Below are 23199 nucleotides of genomic sequence, written 5' to 3'. Positions count from 1 at the left end.
CTCTAACACCCATTGATAAGAAAATTGGTCGAGATCCAGCTCGAGTTACAATGTTGCCGAGTGGCAGGTGCATAAAGATATATAGACTCCCGTTTGGATGTTGCATGATCCGGTGTGGCAATTGGCCAAGATTTATTGACATAATGAAGACTAATTCGCGCGTCTGTGGTCGAGCATTTTGACAATTATTTATGTTGTATTAAGTTGTTTGGCGGCAGCGCGTGTAACGATGTAATTAATTGCCATGGATTAGACATTGCCGATGGCCGACGTCCGATGGCCGATGGCTGAAAATACCTGGTCACGCAGCCCCGCAAAAAAATACAAAAAAAGAAGGCGGAGATGCGGAGGCACGAAACCGGGGCACAAACGGAGTTACTCAGCCAGGAAAGCCGGACTAAGAGCCACAGCCAAAGCCGCTTAGACCCATAAACAACCGAGTTTATGCGCGACCATCTGCGACGATTCGAAATGGAAGCGGAATGGAACCGAAGCATTTCAACTGCCCATTCGGTTTTGATGCGATTTTAAAGCGATTTAAATATGAATATCAAAAAAAGTTTGCCGTAATCAATTTATACACTTCAAGGTGTCTGAAAATCAAGTGATTTCTAATACAACTATTGGTTGACTTGTCAATAAAAAGAGTAAAATATATACAAAATTAAATAAATGCCAAATATTTATTTCCTTGACCTGAAATAGAAATACCTACCTCCATTTTGAATCTTTCTTCAGAATTAAATCAGGCTGCATTAGTTTTATGTGCCACGCACCGCTTTGCGTATTACTTCCACTTTAAGTTTAATTAAGTTTTAGCTGCCTGAACTAATTAAAAAGGCAAATTTCGGTTTAACTACCGCCTCGAATGGCTCTTGACCATAAAGTGTACCCAGACTTCGGTTGAATCGCACAAATTGAATTTGCTTTCACGCGTTGGGTTTTAATTCCAGCTTTATGCCGCTTGGCTTCGTATTTTTTGTTTTATAGAGCAGCTACCATTATGATGTTTATGGGTCTAAGCTCATCAAAGTTTAAGCAGGCACTTTATAGGCAACTTGTATATTATTTTCCACCTATTGTTTGTCGGGATTTTGTCAGCGTAGACAAAGCCGAGTGTTGACAGCCAGTAAGAGTAGCTATTTATTTTCGGGGCAAATGGAGATCGGTAGGTGGTGGTGGGTAGGTGGCTGGGACAAGTCTAGTTAATTTGCCTCAACAAGGAAACCGCACGAAGATCGTAAAGTCAGCGGAGGAAATCAAACGGATTTTGCCGCAACAGAAAAAAAAAACGAAAACGCGTGCGACTCGCGTTTGCTAATTGAGTGCGACAGGGTGGCGGTTCTCTGGACCGTCGGCCCTTTTTTCGCCATATCCTTGTGCAGCAAAAAGAGGAAGAAAAAAGGCGAAATAAATAAAATTTATTACGCCACGAAACACATGAAGGACAATGCCGCTGGCCAACTTCTCCACCTCCTCCACCGCCTCCTTATTTATTGCTTCCACGAATCGCGCGCGTTGTTTCCAAGAAATGTCCGCGGCTCAGGCGATCCCATCCCGTCCAGAGGTGGTGTGGTGGTGGTGGCTATCTGTCTGTGCCCGCTGTGGCCCCGGCTTAACAAGTCGACACTTTTCTTCACACCTCGGCATAGTTGGCCAAGAATTTACTTGGCTATATTAAGCTTAATGGCCGCCCGTTGCGATCGTCCCAACTGGCCAACCAACGGTGGCAGTTTGCCGGCTCGTTTCGGCCCCAATGCGGTTATTAAATGCAAAAATTAAGATAAGCCATTGGCCAAGGGCGCTCTACTGAAGCTGAAGGGTTTCCATTCCGGTTTTACACGAAGACAGGAGGAAGGGTAAATAGTGAGAATTATTATTGAAGTAAATATATATTTATATATATTTCTTTCCGTGTAGAACTGTTCATCGCCCCGAGCGATGCAATGTCATGGCTAATTAGCAATAGAAAACCAGCGGGTATCCCCATTTTTTTACAAGAATTATTTTTTGCTCATATTTTACACCAGTTCGAACACATGGATATAAATCGAGCCATTTTATGCCTTTGAGCGCAGCTGAATTGCTTTTGGCTGCTCCTTTGGCAGCTGTGACTGTTGCCGTGACCATAGAGTGAGCTTTTTATAAGGCCAGCGATCGTAAAAATACGAAATTTATAAGCACTTAATTGCAGTCTCCTTTCGCTTTTGGTGACCAAGGAAGGGCCACAATGGCTCCACAAACTCAATAACAATGTCCCTGCTTATGGGTCACTGAATCATTGCGGAATTGCAGTCACAACGGGGCAACTTCTGGGGAAAACTATTATTTATTTCAAAGTAAAGAAGCTTATGAATGTTTAGCAACGAAGGGAATTTATGAAAGAATAATATTCAGCAAGTAGTATATTAGTTTAAATGCTGCACAAGCTATTTAATGAACTTTTCCTATCACAAATATTTTTAATATTGCTTTAATTAACTCGACTTTTCTTGATTTGATATTAGCATTCGTTGGGCGCTGTTTTACCAATGAAACGTTGCAGTGCCACAAAAGTTGGATGCCTGCCAGTGTGCAGCATTCAGCATTCAGCATTGCCTTAATTAAAAAGTGGCCACCACAATTTAATTAGAAGAGTCTGCTCTCTGGTCTTCGGTCTTCGGTCTTTGGATGTGGCATAGAGATGGGATTGGGGTTGGGGGGTTTGGGGTAACCATAGGGTTAATTGCTCGTCCCGCTGGCGACACCTCATCAGTCCCAGAAGAAATGACGCGTCGGCGCTCGACGGCAATTGCCAGATATGACTTTAATTTCATTTAATTGGCAAATAGGCTGCAGCAATGCAGCTGGGAACGCTCATTACGGAGCGTAATAAGCTGATGCAGGCCGAAGGAATGTTGATCCGAACCATTCGGATTCCATTTGCTAAGCTTATTTCCTGTCTGAGTTGGAGTATTACGTTTTTATGAGCTCATCCTGGGGACCTGGAGTTCGGGAACTAATCAAGCGATTGGTTGCGCATGCGCGTAAAGCGCTAAAATGCGCAGTTTGCCTGCTTTTTTGCGTTTTATTTTTATTTTTTTTGTAAGTTCCCGAGAGAGCGGCTTAAAGTCCAGCGAGATTTATGCCACCAAAGGGCGCAATATATTCAGATATGATTAATTGTGCGTCGCATTCCGCTTTGCGGAGCCTCAACCTCAGCGATCCAAAGGCGGCGATAACAACGCCGCAGAATATTCCTCGATTCTCCACAGTTCTCTTCCTCTTCCCCCGATTTTATTTCATTTTTTTCGCAGAGCGAACCATCGCGCACGTACGAGAAATTTCGCGCTTTTCAGGGATCTTTGGATGCTGGCTGGTTTTGCTGCAAAGAAAGAGGAGCTGGGCAGCTTTTGCATAAGCCAAAAGCAAAAGCAATTTATTTCCCCCCTTGTTGGCAATCTATGCGCAGAAATCTCACTCGACTCCGCTGGGTTGACGGTCTGGGGAAAACTGCAGGATGACTGACAGTGTTCATATATCTGCATATGCATTGACAGTCTTCTTTCCAAGGAGGAAGTATCAATACCAAAGGAAGTATCTTCTGACATGGCTAAATGGCCTGGAGTTATATTTTTAAAAGTTAGTTGGACTCATGGTCTTGTTATAATTAAACAAGAAACAGCCATTCAGAAACCATTACAAGTTTCACTAGTGATATAATTCTGGGCAAATTCCTGACTCACCTGAGTTCACCTGTCAATCTCTTTGACTGCTTAAATCCAAATTTATAGGGCCTTTTCAGATCGGTAATGTGGAGTAGTATTTTGAGCAGACTTCATCGCCAAGAGTTCCTCCTGCGAGATCGTTTATTTTTAGTGCAAAGTCGTGTCCGATTTTGCATAAAACGTTGGAAGACTTTAAACCCAAATGGGAAATGGAAATGGCAGTGCAAATGGAAATGACTGAGGCACACCGGCAATGTGTGACGCTCTCTGTCCGTCATTTCTGGACTTTTTCAGCGAAGTTGTGCAAGCTTCCTGCCGGGAAGAATGTTTCCGTCGAACCCTAATCACTGTGTCAATATGTCAATATGTGCGCTGAGACATTCGATCAAACATTTGCCAGCGCTGTAAAGGGTAAACAAGTCTGAGTGTTGAATTGTCTCCCTCTGTCTCTTCGCGGGCACCAAAAACAACCTGCAGGGAGATACCTATACGAATAGAACCGAGAATACGAGAAGAGACCCCCTCACAAACTCGGCTAAATTGAGAGTTGATTTTTATCGCTGTCACATTTATGACATTATCGGAATCGGTCAATATTAAAACGAACTCGCACTCGCACTCGCACCCTCGCCGCATGGGTGCAACACCTTGGGCCATCAGGGAACGGCGATTGTGTTTATTATGACTATTATTATTGACAGCTATCGTAAATAACGCTGCGATCTCTGGTCGGCGGGCTCGATGGCTGTTTAAATTGAGCCTAACCACTCGAGTGCATTCATAACCCATAAAGATTAAAGTCTCAGCGATAACCGCAGGCACACTGACCAAAATGTGATCTTAAATTTAGTTCTTAACCGACGAAACCGTATAATGAGTGGCTATAATATTTTATGGATATAGTGGATTGTAGAGCAGATGTATTTTCTAGTTTAGTTTTCGATAAGCATATATTTTGAACAATAATATCATTTGGATTGGTAGCCTTATTTAAACAGAAGAAGGCAAGAGGGTTTACCCATAAAATATGTTGGTATTTCCAACATTAAATAATAATTATAATATTTTTTCCAGTGCCGCACACTTATTGCTGTTGCACTCCTTGCATGCCGCATAATTAAATATTTTTTGTGGCATGAGAGGCACCCACCAAAAACCTTAGCTTATCACCATTTAATTTGTAAATGTCGCTGGGCAAGGCAAAAAAATAAAGCAACCTACCAAAATAAAACCTAAAAATAAACTGGTTCTTAATTAAAACGACATTGTCGAGTTCTCTGTAAATAATCGTAACGAATCAGACGACAACATAAAAACGAGAAGTAAAAAAAATAAAAACAGAAACAGAACAGAAACAGAAATCGACCCGAAAGCCCTAAACTAAACAGAACAGAAAACAGAAACTGCACCGCGCAAAGGTTTCTTATAATTTGAAAACATTTTTCTGGCATTCGGCATTCAAACGAGTTGAGTTTGAGTTTTGGAGAAGAAGGTGCCTGGAATTGGGATGGGGATGGCCAAACTGCCTGGCTCTGGGCCAACACATTTCTTCTTCTGGCCCGTTTTGGTTCACCTCGCTCCAAGTTCCTCGTTCTCCGCTGGTTTTTGTGATCCCATGCGTTCTGCCGATTCCCAGTTGTTGTCGCCTTGAACTGATTTATCGAGAGCCCTGGCACTTGAGACGGTTTTTAATTATATTTTTGGTCGCTTCAAATGACAAGAACTATTAATTTTTTTCCTCTTTCGGTGTGCGGGTCGTAAAAAAGGCGTTAAAATGCAAAGGGACGGGAAGATGGATTGGTGGCCCATAAAAGGGAAGGATTTTAATGGGAATCAATTCTGACGCTGATCACTGGAAATGAAGGGAAATGGTGCTATTTCGGTGGGAGTTCAAACAGATTGTAAACGATTTTTCATGGCTTAGATAAGGATGCGATAGCACGCGGACTTTAATCAAGTGCTAAAGTGATAATGGTCTTAAAGTAGAGGTTGTTAACTTTATTAAAGCCTATTTTAGTTTTCTATCGAACTGTCGGCTTATTTGAGTTTTTTTTTATATTTTTTTTGTACTGTAGTTGCTTTGCAAACCCTTTTTTGTTGGCTGTACTAATTGAATAACCTTAATATGGTACTGTTTCGTGTAATTTGGGGTAATTGGTGGTGCCTTACTGTTATTCGGCAGGCTAATTGATTCGCCAGCATCTGCAGCTGTTGCTGCTGATTTCCCCCTGCTGAATCGCCTCGCCAGTCAAGTCAGGTTCGCGGATCCATTAAGTCCCAGTCGGAGCCAAAACGATCCCAGGCATCTCTGGTTGTGTGTGCGTGCCAAGGCGAAACAGTAGCCAACTGGCATGGAGTCAAGCCGCCACATAATCTGTCAAAAGAAAAAGTTCATAATAAATCAAATGTCACGTAAACAATATTATTAAAATGATGCAGTCACCGACACGGCACTGGACCCAGTCCGTCCCAAAACCCAAAACCCGAATCCGTACCCGAACCCGAACCCATCGGTCCGACCCAGACTACACTCATTAAATGGAGGAGCCTGCGGCGGACAGAAGGTATCTCGGGGGGGAGGGGAAAGCCGAGCCTGGCATGCAAACCAAACTGCAGATTCTGGGCACTCAGAAAAAATTGTAATCAAAACATATAAAGTCAAGATATACGATAGGTTCTTGATCACTCAAATTAAACTTTCTATTGTTTTAATTTAAATAAGAATTTGTATTCTTGACTGGGGATTTTAACTATATTTTTACTAGATCAATATATAGTTAATAATAAATATAGAAGCCTTCAAGCTAAACAATATTATTATAGGGTATTACAATGTTACTAAAAAGATAGATAGTTAATAATAAATATACAAGACTTTTTCCAAGTGCATAGAGCCAACTGCTCGCTGCTTATCTGCAACTGCTGTTGCTTTTGCTGCTGCTGCTGCCGTGGTAAGCATAACGAGTTGGGGCATTTAAGCCCCGAGCCACACAAAAGTTACAAACTGCCATTCAGGTAGACGGCGGCCCATCGCGATGGAGCACAGGGATGAGGTGGTGAAATGGCCGGGATTCTCGTCGGGTTTTTGTGCAGCTTCTGCGCGCATTTATGAGGATCCACGGGTCCCGCGGGTTTTTGTCAACGTCGCTGGGCCGTCGAGAGACCAAAAAAAAAAAAAAAGAAAAGCAAAAATCTCGAAGAACCAAGACCAGAGACCAGAGAGCTTTGTGTCAAAAAGGCTGGGCCCGTCCTCGATTCCCGGCTGAGTTGCAGGTACGCGTTAATCACACTTTGCGCTCGCCGTTTTCGGATTCTTGTGGCTGAAAAATACATTTAAAATTCCAGCCACGTCTGCCGGCCAGGCGAATTGCCTTGGCATTAAATTAAAGGCTTTAGGGCTGCTGCTCGCTTGCAGGAGAGCAAAAAAAAAGGGAAAAAATACAAAGCAGGAGCTGCAGCAGCTTTTTCGGGGCCTTTGGGGAATATGGTCGGGCTGGAAATTTCACACCTTCGTCGTTCAGTTGAAGGACCACAAAAAGTCAGTGTAGGCGTGAACCTTTTAGGAACCCGAATGGTCTTCAAGCAGCCATTAAAACGTAGCGAATGCCCTTCGTTTATGTAATTTGGTTGGTAATAAGTCGGTTACGTGGGTCGTTGAACCCCCCAGTTGCAAGTTGCATTGCCCATATCCAGCCGGCAGCCCACTCTAATCGATAATTTATTGCTGGCCGGGGAAACAATGCCGTCCAGGCATCGGCAATGGCATCAGTCGGAGCTTGACCAGCTCCAAGAGAAAGCTAGAGCTAAAGTCTAAGCCGACTCTATAAGCCTAAAACGCAAGGAAAATGCGAGCTTTGGCTTGTTGTGTTTCTCAGTTCTTCGGTTCTGACCAAGATCCACATCTGCCACAGAAAGAGAAACGAAAACACGAAGCTGCTCTATGGCTCAGACTAATCTGCCGGAGCACATCGCGATGTGCCAGGACCGGCTTTACCTTCCTGCCCTTCCTTCTTCACCTTCGTTAGCCTCCCTTTCCCCCACTTTCCCCCTCCTTTTCCCACTTTCCCCTCTTTCCACCCCTTTCTTCCCATCCTGCACTTCCTTGTCTCGTTGAATTTATGTTTAAGCATTTCTTGGCATTGCCGGCCACGTACTGTTCTCGATACGAGATCTTTTTGCTGCAACTCGGCGACGGTCGCGTGACACGATTTGCAGCAAAATATATCCAAGAAAAACTAAAAAAATTCGAAACTTCTTATTCCTAATTTATCTCAAAAACAGATAGTTTTTTAAGTCTAGCAAAGGAAATAATTATCCGAACTTAGAGTGTCGTACCTCGTTGAAATCCAAATCGACTGGCATAAACACCAACACTTTTTTTTTGTAAAATTTTGGAAAAAAATGCAGTGGTACCCCTTACAAAAAATGTGAAAATTGACCAAAATATATTTTCCTCAAAACCTGCTGGAAAGTGGTAGAAATCGTTAGCTGGGGTTATCAGTTATTCATATCGTGTTTTAGTTACGTCAAAAAAAAAAAACAAGAAATTCGTGTTTTTGAAAAAATCTGAATCTTCTTGGTCCTAATTTAGCATTGAATCATTGCTAAAAAAAATATCAATTTTTTGTTTCAAATCCAATAGTAATGTTAGCTCTTTCCTGTTGACCATCTCTAGGGCCTGTTTGCGTTTGGCTCCTGCAGCTCGTTCGCAGCTTGGCCATAATATTTATGCCGTTTTTGTGTGCCCTTTGCCGCTGCCACAGACGACGCGTTTCCTCCTTCCCCCGTCCGATCCTTGGACTCCTGCTCCCCGATCTGCACTGCCATTTCTGCATCCATCTGCAGCTCCGTCCGTGGCTGCTTTGTGCCTTCAGCTGGGCTGGTGTGAAATAATGATGCCGTTGCACAGATAAGGTGCCTTCTAAAAGTGGAGTTTCGTGCCTGCCCCATTGTGATTGGGGGATTGTGTGTGCGATCTGGCCTTATAAAGCGGAATGGAGGATGCAGACGGCGACGGCGACGGAGAAGGAGACCCGCAGCAGAAATAACATAAATGGCTCGACGGCGGACTGGAATGGTAAATCTCGAGCTGTGCATCTTGGGATGCAATTTCAAATGGGCTTCGTTTGGGCACCACTTTTTCGTTTCCTTCGATTCGTTCTCGGGTGTCCAGTGTCCGTTGTCCGTTGTCCGCTGTCCGTTGTCCGCTGTCCGTTGCAATTGCAAATTTCTTTTAATAAGCCTTTTGACGCCTCGCTGCCAATGCCAATTGTAAATTGCACACAACTTGGCCCGCGGGAAACGGCAAAGGGAAACCCGAAGGAAGGAAGCCGTGGAGGGGCTCAAATTATATATACTTAGTGCTGCGGCCTTTCCGGTCCGATTGAAATAGCAGACCCAATGACGCAAACGGAGACGAGCATAATGAGGATAAGGATGCACGCGGCGTGAATGCAACCCAACTGTCGGGGTCACCGCTGCAGGTCCAGATGAAGGGTTCACTGTAATGGACTTCATATATCTCATTACAGTGGGTATTAAATGAATAAGTTGGAAACTATAAACTAAATACTATTATTTTGGGAAATAATCTTATTTTTAAAGACATTCAATAACAATGCCTTTAGGAAATCTTATTCATATTCCATAGCTTTCCTTAATTTTCTTATATTTATACCTAACTTACTTTCACGATTCACACTGTACAATTAGCAAGTACATCGGTTAAGCCATGCCAGCTTTATTCGAGAAAGGGAAGAGGTCGAAGGGAGTATCCATTTCTCATTTCGTTTTTAGCCCGATGCTCGATCATTTATCTTGTCAAAGCTAATTTAAAGTTAGCGCTTCCTCCGTCTTGTTTTCCCTGTTTAACCGCGTACTCCGTCTCGTTTTCTACTTATTCGCGATGCCTTATTTCGCACGTAAAGTGTTAAAGACCAACAACAATGGGTAGGTACTGCAAAAAAAAAGGCCCCCACACCCGAAAGAATAACAATTTATTTCTTCCTGTGGCCGAGCTCAAAAAGAAATGTTTAACAGCTAAAAAATATTCGTCAATTTTTGTGCAACGTCACGTAGGCTTTTTGCTGCCATCGTTGTTGTTGCTGTTGTTATTATGATTGCTGTTTTGGCAGAAGGGAAACCAACGTGCATAAGGGGTTAATAGCTGAGGGAAACGCCAAAGGGGTAACAAGTTTTTAGACGCTACAAAAGAATTGTATTATTTTTAACGAGGTATTGAACATTTTACAGCTTGAAAATGAGTTTCAATAATTATTTGCAACCGAATTTCAAGTTTGTATTTCTAATAATATAAGCCCAGTGATTCCCATGTTGAACTTTCCAAATTAAAAATAATAAACAAAAGCTCTTGTGTGTTTTTAAATAAAGAATTCATTGTGCAGTAACATAAATTAGAGATCAGGAATTACCCATTTATTTTTAACAAAAGTCATTGATTCTTTTATGCAATTTATTGTACGGATTATGATAATTTTTATCAATGGATTGCAGATTTGTTCAACACCACTTTGACATTTGATTTTTATTTATAAGCAATCGAGATTAAAGCTCGTTGAATTAAAGAGCACATAAAAAAGATAAAAACTGAAATGAATTACGTGAAGAATTCCCAATCTGTTTTGGGAATGAATTTTCCTCACTCCCAACTCAATGTCACTCGAAGTTGAAGTTTTGGCATTGCCATTGGAAATTGAAAATTGGCATTGCTTACTTATTCATGCGTCAAAGTTGCGTCTCTGGGGGAAGGACAGGATTCCCTGGTTTATGCGTCCATTGTGTGTCTGGCCAAGATCAGAAGAGTCCACATAACCAGCAGACCAGACCAGAATAGACATCGGGGTAATGAGCTGCGGCTGCTGCATGTGTCTAGCCATGGGACATGCCACTCATCAATTAGACTTTTCCTCAAAATTCCACCCGAAAAGCGACCGACTAGTTGGCCCAACTTGCTTGTGGCCTGTCCTCCGTTTCAAGTCCATTGTGATTGTGAATTTTGTTGGGTTTTTCTTTTTGTTTTTTTCGGGGCACCGAGAACATGATGTTCGACACCACAATTTGTGTTGTACTTCGTGTACTCAACATGGCCAAGTGGAGTGGGGTAAACCGAGGAGAAGGTGGAGAATCTGGGCGGAGGACGTCGCGTCTTTTGCATTGCAAAGTACAAATGGGGAACGACGCAGACGTGGCTGTGGCTCTGGCTGCTGTGCAACGACCCTGAGGAGCCGCCTCCGAATCCAAATCGAGTTGGAGTTGCAGTCGGAATCGCAGCAACAGCAGCAAAAGCAACAGCAACTGCAAAAGCAGCAGCAGCTTCGCATTGTTCAGCTCCTGGCTGGACTTTTGAGCTCCTTCGCCGGCAATCAATTGTTGCATCTTGCTCTCGCTTTGCGGCTGTGGCAGCGAGGCAGACAAACGGCGTCGTCGCCTCGTTTGCGGCACTGCTAAAAAATATATAGAAACTTAGAAAAAGTATAAGAAGAATATAAAAAACTGAAGTCATATTAAATAATAAACTTTTCAGATTTGGAAAAAGAATTTAAACATGAAAAAGTTAATGTAATTAACCTCCAAATCCTGTTTGTTGTAAAGCAAATTCTTTCTCACAAATTCCACTGTTTGTTAGGTAAGTGCATTGCTTTTCTCGCAGTGCATTCTGACCAGGTTGTGTCTCCTTGGTTTCCCATTGGCCCGGGTAGGTGATATTGCCTTATCTGATGTGTCATTTCTCTGTGTGCTGCTGCCTTTGGCTTCTGTGACTCTTTGCACGCGCATTGCGAGCCTTAATTTTTGGTCAACAGTTTTTTGCTTGTTAGCCAAGTTATGCGGCGACCGCACTGTGGAGAGAGAGCCAGGCCAAACCGACTTGGGAGAAGGCTCCGAAAAAAGAACGAAAAACCGTTTACCACATAGCCCAAATAATTGTCGTGTTGCGGCGGTTTCGTCGTCGTTTGCCTCTTCACGTTGCCAATTATGAGGCACGCTCCACGCGCTTTTGCGGCCGTTTTGCTGCCACATCTAAGCGGTTACGGCACGCCCACATTGCGGCAACCCATAAGAGCCAACCAGCTCCCACTCCCACTCCCACTAGATTGTGGCACCTTTCCACCTCACAGTTGGCCTCCGTGGCCCCGCTGCCATAAGCATGTTTTCCTCGGAAAACCCTGCCCGTTTATCAGGCGGCGGGCATCGGGCAAAAACAGCATAAGCTGCAAACCCAATCCCAAAAATAAAACCCAAAGCTAAACCAAATGCCAATATCCCAGGTTTTGCTGCTCAACTACATTCGTGTTTATCAAAATGAAATGTAATGAAGATCTGCATAATATTTCCTGTTTGGCGAAGAAATGGTGGCACAGCCTGTAATTGATACAAGAACAGAACGTTGGTACAGTTGACCGCAAGTAACTGGAAACCGAAGTTAATAAAACTTGATATTCAGAGGTCAAAAGTGCCATTTTTTTGAACCTCAGTAACATAGAAACTGACAATGACCAGCGGTTTTCCAGTTTCCGCATCGAATGCAAATTAGTCAGCGTCAGAGAGATATATTTTTTCGATTCCCTGCCCAACGTGTGGCAGTCATAAAACATTTTGATCACAACAAGCCAGGTTCAAACTCCAGATTTCTGGGCAGTTGTGGTTCCGAACAATAGCAAGCCACAAAAAATAAGGCTTTGCGTTGTCTAATCAAACGAAATCGAATCGAATCGAGAGTCAGCGATCGATCTTGTTCTAGTTTTCGAGTCCAGCCTTTTGTGTTTTTATTTTCTTTGATTTCTTTGGGTTTTTTCGGTGGTTGAGCCACATTCCTCGAGGCCATTGGCTGATCCGCTGGTAAAAGTCATGCCATTGTTCTGTTTGCCCCAACAATTAACATTTCCAGATCGATGATCGTGTGGGAGTGGATCTGAGTAGATATATTTATTGATTTAACTTTGCTATTAACATATTTGTGGGCTAATTAAGAAGATGTCATTCCGGGGAATTAGCATTTGATGCGATTTTTAGCGTTGGCGTAGGAGTCGAGTGTGGCATAACATTCACACAACATTTGTTCACAAATTATTTATTGTCCGGCCTTTTAACGATCATTATTCTCTTTGGCTGGTAGAGCTTCTGGTAATTTATGTAGATGCTTTTTAGAGCTGACAATACCTAATTTAACCAGTGTTCGCTTGGCTACTTCAAATGCTTATTTTTTAATTCACAACTAGGGTTGGGGTTTTATTTATGGGATTTATTCAATATTCAAGACATAAATAATAAAAAAACAGGCTGGCTAAAATGAATTTTAAGTTGCTATATATTGAAACATCAATTGTACATAGATTTAATAGTTAATTTAATCTTTGCTGATTTATAAAATATATCTTCTGTACACTATTTTTAATTCCTTGCAAAAGATTTAGCCCTCCCCACTTTCATAAGATTTAGGTTTAGTCACAAGCGGATTATTTCTGAACTTCGAAGATCTAAAGATCTTAAAAAAGCTCTCGTGCAGCTGTCGGCGAATGTTCGCTTCTGCTGTTTTTTGGCCCTTGACTGGCAGACGTTCTTTGAAAGTGATACTACACACGGACAGGTACACACAGATACACACGCACACCAACAATTCTGAGGGGACGCGTCAAACACTCGAATGTGTCAGCCTTTAACACTTTTACAATTTGATTTGCGTTGTCTGTTTCCAAATGCGGCTGTCGTCTCGTCCTCAACGACAACCAGCACTCTTTCCTCCCATTTTGGACACTCGTTTCGAAGGTTCCCCAAATACGAACAACATAAATATATGTAGATACTCCACGAAACTAAAGAATACTAAAAAAAAAGCATAAACTGCCCGACCCCTTAAAGAGTTTCTGCTTTTATTTCGGTGCCCGTCGAGCACTTCATGTATGACGACCCTTTTCAATGGTCGCCAGAGAATCGTTTCGTGGACTCTTCGAGATTGAGATCGTCGTTGTATTTCTTTATCATTGGGCATCGGCATCTCTATCTGCAGCTCCAATGTGTGTTTCTTCTGGGATTGTCGCTGGCTCTTTGTAATTATGATGGAGATGCGAGCGTGACAAAAGTTTTTGGAGACAATGGAACCTTTAGGAAACCTTTTTTATCGTTAAATATAATGTAAGAACTGAAATGTCTCCAAAGTTATATTTATAGAAAGGTTCTTCAACAATTTAAAGATTTCTAAAAACGTACGGTGAATTAAAGAATTCATTTTGGCATCTAGTAACAACCCACGTTTTTTGTTAAATATCACAACTTATTTTCTTTACTCATCACTTGTGGAATACCTTAATCGCACATTCTTTTCCCGTTTTTGGGTTCCTGGCTCTGCGGTTTTCTGGTCGCTTTTGAAATTGTAGACAATACGTTTACCCGAAATGCGCCTCTTCACACTTTGGCATTTATCAGTCCGTCGTCTTTCCGTATTGAATTACATGCCAACGTGGCTGCTGACATATCATCATCGTGAAGTGAGCGGCCGAGTGAGCATCCGTCGCCGTCCATCTATCCAAGCCATCCATCCATCCGTCCCATCTCATCCTCATCCTCATCCCCCCGCCACAGAAATTCCCATTTAAGTTTCCATTCCAAAGTCAGCGAACGAAATTGCCGTCTCAGCGCGGCTGCATCAATTTCAGCGCTTTCGGGTGACATTATTCAATTTAAGTGCTTTCTATAGAATCTTCTCATAATGAGCACCGTGATCATGAGGTTGCCCCGGCCAAACAGGAAATCTTCAATTGCTAGAGGAGAATTATTTTCGCTAGCCTCGCCGCGACTCTAGGTCTTTGAAATCGAGATCTGCGCTAAACTCTGCGAACGTCATAGGCTGAAAAATATATATATGGGTACGAGTATGTGAGACCACCCAAAATGCTGTCATTCGAAAAAGCTGAAAAACATAAAGAGCTAGAAATTATGCGGCTGCCTTTTTCAATTACAAATCAAACGTCAGTCAAAACTCGAAGACTTTGCTGCGTTCCGTGGCCTCAGTCGGTAGGAAAAATATTTGGAAAATACATGCGTGCACATTTGATTATATAAATAATCATCATAAATGCATGAATGGGCTGAGAAACTCTGGGCGGGATTTTTGTTATTGCCCTGTGGGCCATCGAGTTGCACATTCGGCTGAAATAGCAAACAAACAGCGAGGCATGAAGCCATAAATAATAACAAAAGAGGCCAGTTAACTGCACTGGCGATACTCAAAAGCAATGATATATGATCGTTTACGAAAAAGTTCGCAAAGTAAGTGATTTTAGTGAATGGCTTGCTAACTGAGAAATTAATTAAATCAATTTAATAGAAATATTTCTGTTAAATTTGGCAATCCACTCAATGTGTCATAAATTTAAAATAAATTGTTAGCCTACGTTCCGAATTTGGTATGCATTTCAATATGCTAAAAGCCCACGTCTTAAAACGTTTCTTAAATTGTATAAAGTTAATGAATAAATTTAGACCTCTCTCTTCACTCGTCAAGATAATTTTGTTGCATTCTTTATGAAAGAAAAAAGGTATAACAAATATGGCAATCCATCAGCAAATCACTTGGCAGCTTCATTAGGGCATATCCTAGAAACTTGAAGTGAATTAAGTTGTTTCAGCAAACAAAAGTTGCCGATCGTTTTTCTTGGGGATTCCTGAGCAGACGGGAAAATGGTGTTGCTGCTGCAGACAAATTGATGTGATTCCAGCAATTTGTGGCTATTCTCTGCCGGCGAGATCATTATACTGCATTTATGCCCAAATTGAAGTGAAGTGAAGATCTCCACTTTCAGCCAACACCTGGGGGCCACGAAACGGGCCCATTGACAGTGCTATTATACGATGAGTTTTCATTTCTCATCTCGGCACGGTTCGGTTTGGATCGGATCGGATCGGATCGGATCTGTTCTGGTCGGCCTGATCTGATATGGCCCCAAAGAAAATTAAAGCTGCATTGTGTGATGCGCGTTTGAGGGGTAAAGCAAAACGAAGCGATATGATTAAGCAGAAAATAATGCACTGGGAAAAGAAATTCTTAAAACAAGAAGAAAAGAATATTTAAAATTAAAAGATTAAGAGAAAATCTAAACTTTGAGATCGGAATTAAATAAGTTCATAGTGCAATATTTCTTATAAAATAAATATTTAAAATTTCAATTAAATTACAATTTAAATTATACGAATTTTGTGGTTATATTATTTCTCGAAAATAGGAATGTGTAGAGACTTAAGCTTATGACATTAATGTTTGCATTATTTAAATAAGTTGTACTACTAAATATAGTTTTATTTAAGGTAACATTAAGAAAGCAAAAATTAGATTAATAGATTCCGTTGAGTGTGAATAAGATGAGGCCCAGCTGCAATCAGCGGGCCAACTTGTTGTAAACAAATTGAAGTGGCACTCAGTGATCCCCTGCTCCTTCGGTGTTCTTCTTCTTTGGGCTGGCCATTACCGATTGCACTCGGGTTCAACCCTTACCCTCACCCATTCCGATTCTCCTGGGGATCGAATGGTATGGTATTGTATAGTACGGTATTGTATGGGATGGTATTGTATGGTATGGGATCGAATGGGCTGGTATGGGGACGTGCCTTCATTAGGCCATGCAGAGCGCGTAGGCAGAATGTGTAAACAACACACAGCGATTTTCCATTCCGAGTGCGTCTCGTGTGCTATGCGTAATTTTAATTGATTTCATTTACGCATTTTTGACTAATGTTCACACGCCGATGCAATGGCAGTGGAACGGCATGGCGGGGGGTGCAGCTCATTTAGCATGGACTCGGCGCGTTGATGGACAGAATCCAACTCCAAATGGCTGCAAGCGGAATTTATTTTTGGCCCTGTCCCACACTCGAGCATCCGCCGTTCACTGAGTTGTTTTTCCCTCCCCAAAAAACCCAGAAATCTGTAACATAAAATTCACTTTGATCTATTTTTGAGTGGCCACTGCAACTTTGCTAAATTCTCTTTTGCAGTAGAAAATATCTAAAATTTTTAATTGCTACTAGAGAGTGCGGGCACTTTGCGGTGACGACCCAGTTTCAAAAGTCTTTGCTGGCCAAAATCTCCGATGGGATTGGGGATTTTTGATGGCGGTGAAGCAGATATTACAAATCCTCAAATAGCTTATGTTATGTTTTGAAATTTACAGTTTTACTCTAATTCATTTGGGCGATACCGACTATTTTTAGTCAGTTTGATTTTTATGAACATAAACTTTGCGCAATCCAGCCCCACTTTGCTAATAGCCCAAGTCTGCAATCGAAACTCCCACAAAACAACACTTTTGATTTCACCATTAAGATTGCTGTGGGGTTTTCTTCCCCGTTCTGCCATCAATCTCGGAGTTGACATCCCAACCATGAGCGATTTGGTAAAAAATACGTGTTACTTACCCAACGACAAACTGAAAGTAAACCTCCAAGTTGCCGGGGCCATCAATCAATCAGTCACTTAATATGAATATGAAAATATGAACCCGAACCCACACATTCATTGTGGGTTTATCTGGCGAGCATTCGCCCGCCATTCATTATTCATTGTGTGTTTTTCCTCTCGCTAGCCGACTTTTCTTATCTGCGCCAACAATGTTGGCCATGTTTTTGTTTTGGCTACTGTGGCTGCAACTCGAAAGGCGATTTTGCAGGCCGCTGTTGCAGCAAATACAGTACTTGAAATGTTTATGAAAAACAGCAGCGGCTAAGCAAAGTTCAGTGAGCAACCGAACCCCTGGAAAGCCCAGTTTATAAAGACCACACCCAAGTGATTTTCTCTCACTGACCATCTGAAAATAGAAATTTAAATGAATAGGGAATAGAAATTTAAACCAACTTATTTAATAAAATGTTTTTCCAGTAGTTCTACAATATACCATCTTCTTCAAAATCCAGTATCATATAGCCTTAACTGATTCCTCGATTGCCTGGCAGCCGTTCAATTCATTGGCCATGCAGTCGGCATTTGCTTTTATTTCTACGTAATTGCGAATCTTTTGAAGCGATGCGAACTATATCAACGTAGTACATTGTCGTACCCGTATGCATATTGATTGATAGGCAATTTGCACGTGCTCCAATTTGTGCCCGGGGTTTGGTTATTGTCGCCATGTTCGGCCCATACGAAATCAGTCACTGGCACCTTGCCTTTTACCCCGTTGCCGCGGTTCTTTGGCTGCACCCACATGGATTGTCACGTTTGTGTTTTTTGTTTTGTTTTTCTTGGGTTCTTGGAACTGTGTCGAACACAAGAGCCGCGAGTTTTCCACCCAGCAATTTGCAATCTTTGATAGATGGCTTATGTAACTGCCAAAGAGTGTTGGACTCAACACTAAAGTGGCGAAAATATTAGACGCGTCGGGGAAATACGTAGTTCGGTCTGCGAGTGGAGTGGACAAGTGCAAGGCACTCAATCAATTAGCGATAGTCAAGCCCCAGACTTGGGTCGTGTTTGGGTTTTATCAGTTCTTCGATTTACTTCGTGAGTGCACTGGGAAATATTCAAAATCTAGTCCATATTTACCTAAGTAAAATAGAAAAAATATTGAAATCAATCAGCAGTAAGCTGAAGAACAGCATTTGTGAAAATTATTTTGCAGATCTGATTGTTCCATCTTCTTTGAATACCTTTTTTATTTAATTATCCTCTTGTATGTTGCTTAAATTCCCACTGAAACATTTTTTAAAAACCCCAATATGTGTATAACACTATTATTGACTACACAATTTATATTACGCTAAAGTTTTATTGAGTTCCATTAATTTATGAGTTTTCTATGGTTGTAATTAAGATAATCAGCTGGTCACTTTCGGCATTTCCCGCTGTCTATCCGTAAATGGCAGCTTTTATCGCACTTGCACTCGCATAATTCATCGAATCGCGTTTTGACACATTCGGACTGGAATCGGGGCTTTCCTCGCCCACCCAACACGACCGATAGATTTCAATTGCCCGTCGAGTGGCACACATATTTTTCCGGCTCTCGAAATGAGTCGCATCATAAATAATAACTAATGTTTTGATAATCTACCCAAGAGGAAAGTGTTAATCAAATGATGTATGAGGTTTGCTCATTCATTTTGGCAAAGTGGGGGAAAAATTGGTTTGGTAACGCACCGCGGGGCTTACAAAACTCCTTCCGCTGGGACAGAGTCTGAGTTGCTTCCGCTGATTTCCTCTGAAAGTTGCCCAGTGGGGTTTTAGCACCTCCAAGGAAGGGGGATCTCTCGCTCGCTTTATAAGTCGGTGTTTTCGCGTGGGCTTGCTGAGTTGTCGGGGAAGTCAACGTCATCCTCAAAAGTCTGTGGCTTGCAGACGACAGAACTAGACGTAATCTCGGCGAGCTGTCAAACAGTATCTTAAAGATGCCAGCGACTACTTGGCAACTGGTTCTGATCGCACACTCTGGGAAGGCACTGAATTTAGCGGCCTTTTGACCAAGTTTATGACACACGTTTAGCTGTCCACTTGGCCCACGCTCATCCGCTGCAGAAAGAGAGTTGAAATCGTTCGTTTCTTTCCCTTCCCTTGAACTCCCCTTTTACTTCACAAATGTCTCGTACTCTCCGTATTTCTATTTTCAATTAAGATCTCGTATTTCAGGCGCCCGACAAACGCGCAATTGTTGTTGTTAAATTATTAATTGACATTTGCCTGGCGCCAGCGAAGAGGAACTCAAGTGCCAAGACTCCCACCCGCTCGCCCTTTTTGTTTACAAATTAGTTACACAGTTTTTCAATTTACTTACATTTCGAATTGCCACTTTCTGTTTGCCTTGTAGGTGAATTCAGTGCGAATGTTCAACCAGACGTCGAAGCTCTAGCCGCAGCTGCCCTAAGCGGTATGGAAATGGGATCGATATCAGGCTCTGAAGGATTTGATGATGCCGACAACGAGAAAAACAAGGGCATGGTTAATGGTAAGTGTTGAATTCTTTCATAGTTTCATATTATTAAGATACTTTGGATAAGAGGAAATAAAATCAAATCCCAATTTGGAAACGTAACATGGAACATATGTATTGGAATTTAAATAGTCAAAAACCATAAACAAATAATAGTTTGTGAACCAAAATTAAAATAATCTTATCTTGGTTATAAAATTATGTTTACCTATTCCTGGCTTTTCATTCTCGTCTCATAAATATTTGAGATTAGAGTAGCTGAAAACAAAAGAAAACAAAATTAAGATCATAGGTTCTAGGGCCCAGAATGTTGTTAGAAAGATCAACAGCAGAGATTTGGATTTTGGCGGACTAAGTTCAACATCCTCGATAGTATAGTGGTTAGTATCCCCGCCTGTCACGCGGGAGACCGGGGTTCAATTCCCCGTCGGGGAGAGGTGTGAAAACATTTTTTTTTTCTAAACCAGGAATTATCAAGGAGTTCTTCTACGGATTTCTCTTATTTATTTATATGTAAGCAAATATTTTATTACAAAAAGAATAGTTTTACCTGCCTTAAAAATCTTTTTTGAAACTGACAACCTGCTTTGATACCGGAAACTCTAAAGTAAGAAGCAAGCATGTAAGAAACAGTTTAAAAACAAATTATGTAGATATAATTTTTTAATTTAAAATATAATTTTAAAAAAAGAAATGTTTGAACATTCTCCCCGACGGGGAATTGAACCCCGGTCTCCCGCGTGACAGGCGGGGATACTAACCACTATACTATCGAGGACGGTGAATGACGCACGCCAAATGCAATTGTCGTTAGATTCCATTTGGGTTCTGTCTTTAGGACGTTAAGCTTAGTGAATTGGAAAAAATATCTACGAGAATATGCAGCCGATAACAACATCTAGTTTTTCATTCGTTGTTATTATCGTCGAATACCAAACACGAAAACAGAATTTTAAACCCCTATCAAAATAACCTTATCACGATTGTAAAAACATGTTTACCTATTTGTTGATTTCTAAACTCATCTCATAAATATTTGAGAACCCTCGGCATAAAAAAATTGAAGATCTTAGAAGTGTCATAAAGATCAACAGCAAAGCGATATTTTGAAATTGACGGACGTAATTTAACATCCTCGATAGTATAGTGGTTAGTATCCCCGCCTGTCACGCGGGAGACCGGGGTTCAATTCCCCGTCGGGGAGAGATGTGTAAAAACATTTTTTTTTGGGCTTAGGGTTTTGTTTAATGGATTAGGCTTAGCTGGTATCCATTTTATTCTTAAGCAAATTTTTCCTTCTTCATCCTAGCAAACAAATCGGTTCTTAATTTACTTACCTTACAATTTATTTTGGGAAAAAATCCGTTATATATTAAAAAAATTTTAAATTGAAATACAGTTAAATAAAAATTAATGTAGCCATTGATAAAAAGAAATGCTCTCACATTCTCCCCGACGGGGAATTGAACCCCGGTCTCCCGCGTGACAGGCGGGGATACTAACCACTATACTATCGAGGACGGTGTGCGACGCTCGCCAAATGCGGCATACGATTCTCGTTAGATTCAAAATGTGTTCTGCCTGCGAATACCTTCCCTTTGGAGTTTCGCTTGGCATTAAGTTTTGTTCAAAAATATCTATATACAGCCGATATGCTGCATCACCCTCGAAAGGTGTTAATGGGGGGAATACTTAATGCGTTTACAAATTATGTTTGACGCGGTTGAACTCGCAATCTGGCAGAGGAGTATCTGTGTGCTTCACAACTAAATGTGTGTGGGTAGATTTATGCCCAGCACTGCGTGTAATTATAATTTATCGTTGTTGAAATTCCATAAAACTTTAACACCTCTCACCTTGGGCCTGTGAAGTGCAACAGCGGAGAGCAGAGGAAAAGAAGAACCGAGACGAACCTGAGATAGAATCGAAAATGAGTTACGGCCTGGTTAATTGCACTTCAGTTTTTGATGAAGAGGATTTTGTGGTGTTAATGAAGAGCTGCCAGGTTGCCAGACTGATCTGGTTTTGGGCTTCTCGTTTTAGTGTGTATCTATCAGATTTAATTCATTGCAAAAGTGTGCAAGAATGGAACGAATTCCAAGCATTTTTCTTTATGTTGCTGACAACATAAAAATGTCTTTGGTTTATTTTTGAACACACACCCAAAAACACAGGCGCACAATAAAGTGTCGCCCACGTTGACACAAATTTCTGGTACAATACGAAAATTTCCATGCTGCCACAGACTGGTATCCGTGAGGTGCCTGGTCAGAGCTACCGGCCAAGAAAAGAACGAAATGAAGAAAAAGAACGAGAACAATCGGGCAGCATTTCCTGACTTTGATTTAGGACCCAGCCACACTCCAAGTGACATCTTGGACCTTTTCGAAGACCTTCGGCTTTTGTCTGATTTCTGGTGATTTCGTTGATTGGGAGCCTGTTGCGCACATCTGTTGGCCATGTTGCAGTGACCCGAGGGTTTTCTGTGTATCTAATGCTCGCTTCTAACAATAATTCCGAAAGATACAGCCTCAGATTCAGATTCGTTACAGATACAGATACATTCGGCCCGCCAGTTTGTCTGGCCTTTTCCCAGGGAGTGTCGGCCCGTTTTGTGTTTATTGTATGGATCCGAGTAGTGTTCCCCCGCCCACCTCTTCCTTTTCACACGAAATACTCGAAAATCCAACATGGATTTTCTATTGTATAGAGCCCAAAATAAATACGTATGCATGTATGGCTAGAATCAACCTTTAGCCCCCGCATCGCCTCTCAAACGCTGGTGCAAACAAATTAAAGAGTACAGTGCAGTGCTAATGAAACGAACAAACCGAAGTCTCTCGACCAAAGGCTTTTTAGCAAAGGTGCTAATTTGGCATTGCAGCAAATCCTCGCGTTCCCCTAATGCGATAATTAGCACGGATAGCTCAGAAATTTCGCGCTAGAGGTACTTTCAGAATTCTGACTCTAATCAATTGGGATTCGCAAAAGTCATGGACTCTGCACATTCCACTTTACTGCCAACTGTCCATTTCTCAAGCGTGGCAGACCAGAAAAAATATAACGATTTATAATTTCAAATAACTGGCTGCTCACCTGTAAAAAGATCTTAATATCTTTATCATATTTTTTCTTGAAACGTATTTCAACCATTAAACCTGATTATTCGTGAATCATGCCCTTACATATTCAGTTCAATTAGCTTTTTATTATTTCGTAAAATTCCTGGAACCATATAGCTTAAATTTATAGCCAATATGTGCCTAAAAATACTTGTATCTTTATTTATTTAATGCTTATCTGCAAAGAAGGAAAGAAAACAAGATAATATTCTTATAAAAAGCACGATTTTGTTTAATAAAAATAAAAACAGAAAATCATAGCATATATAAGCTAACAGATAGGTAAGCTACTTAAAGATGAACCCTTTAGCAGCACTCTTTTAATGCCTTTACCAAATTAAATTTAAATAGTATGCTGCTACCCATTTAAGTCAATTGATCGTATCCCCAGATTCAACTTGATTTTCTGGCTCCTCTTGAACAGTTGCCCTCTGGCCGTTT

General features: G+C 41.5%; 1 protein-coding gene and 4 non-coding genes across 5 annotated transcripts in view; 3 read left to right on the top strand and 2 right to left on the bottom strand.

The window, feature by feature from the left end:
* LOC108089811 (bone morphogenetic protein receptor type-1B) overlaps positions 1 to 23199 on the top strand; it is a 54457-nt gene that overhangs the window by 10798 nt on the left and 20460 nt on the right. The window contains exon 2 of the mRNA XM_017188208.2: positions 19514 to 19651. Coding sequence (XP_017043697.1) covers positions 19514 to 19651 — 138 coding nt within the window. The remainder of the gene's footprint in view (positions 1 to 19513; positions 19652 to 23199) is intronic.
* On the top strand, positions 20000 to 20071 carry Trnad-guc. Its single transcript has one exon. It is a non-coding gene; the product is annotated as a tRNA-Asp (tRNA).
* Trnad-guc lies at positions 20343 to 20414 on the bottom strand. Its single transcript has one exon. It is a non-coding gene; the product is annotated as a tRNA-Asp (tRNA).
* On the top strand, positions 20769 to 20840 carry Trnad-guc. The gene has a single exon. It is a non-coding gene; the product is annotated as a tRNA-Asp (tRNA).
* Trnad-guc lies at positions 21085 to 21156 on the bottom strand. Its single transcript has one exon. It is a non-coding gene; the product is annotated as a tRNA-Asp (tRNA).

Source organism: Drosophila ficusphila, unplaced genomic scaffold (assembly GCF_018152265.1).
Source record: "Drosophila ficusphila isolate 14025-0441.05 unplaced genomic scaffold, ASM1815226v1 contig_412, whole genome shotgun sequence".
NCBI classification, from domain to species: Eukaryota; Metazoa; Arthropoda; class Insecta; order Diptera; family Drosophilidae; genus Drosophila; species Drosophila ficusphila.
Note: the sequence above shows the minus strand (reverse complement) of the source record. Positions and strands in the feature narration are given on the sequence as shown.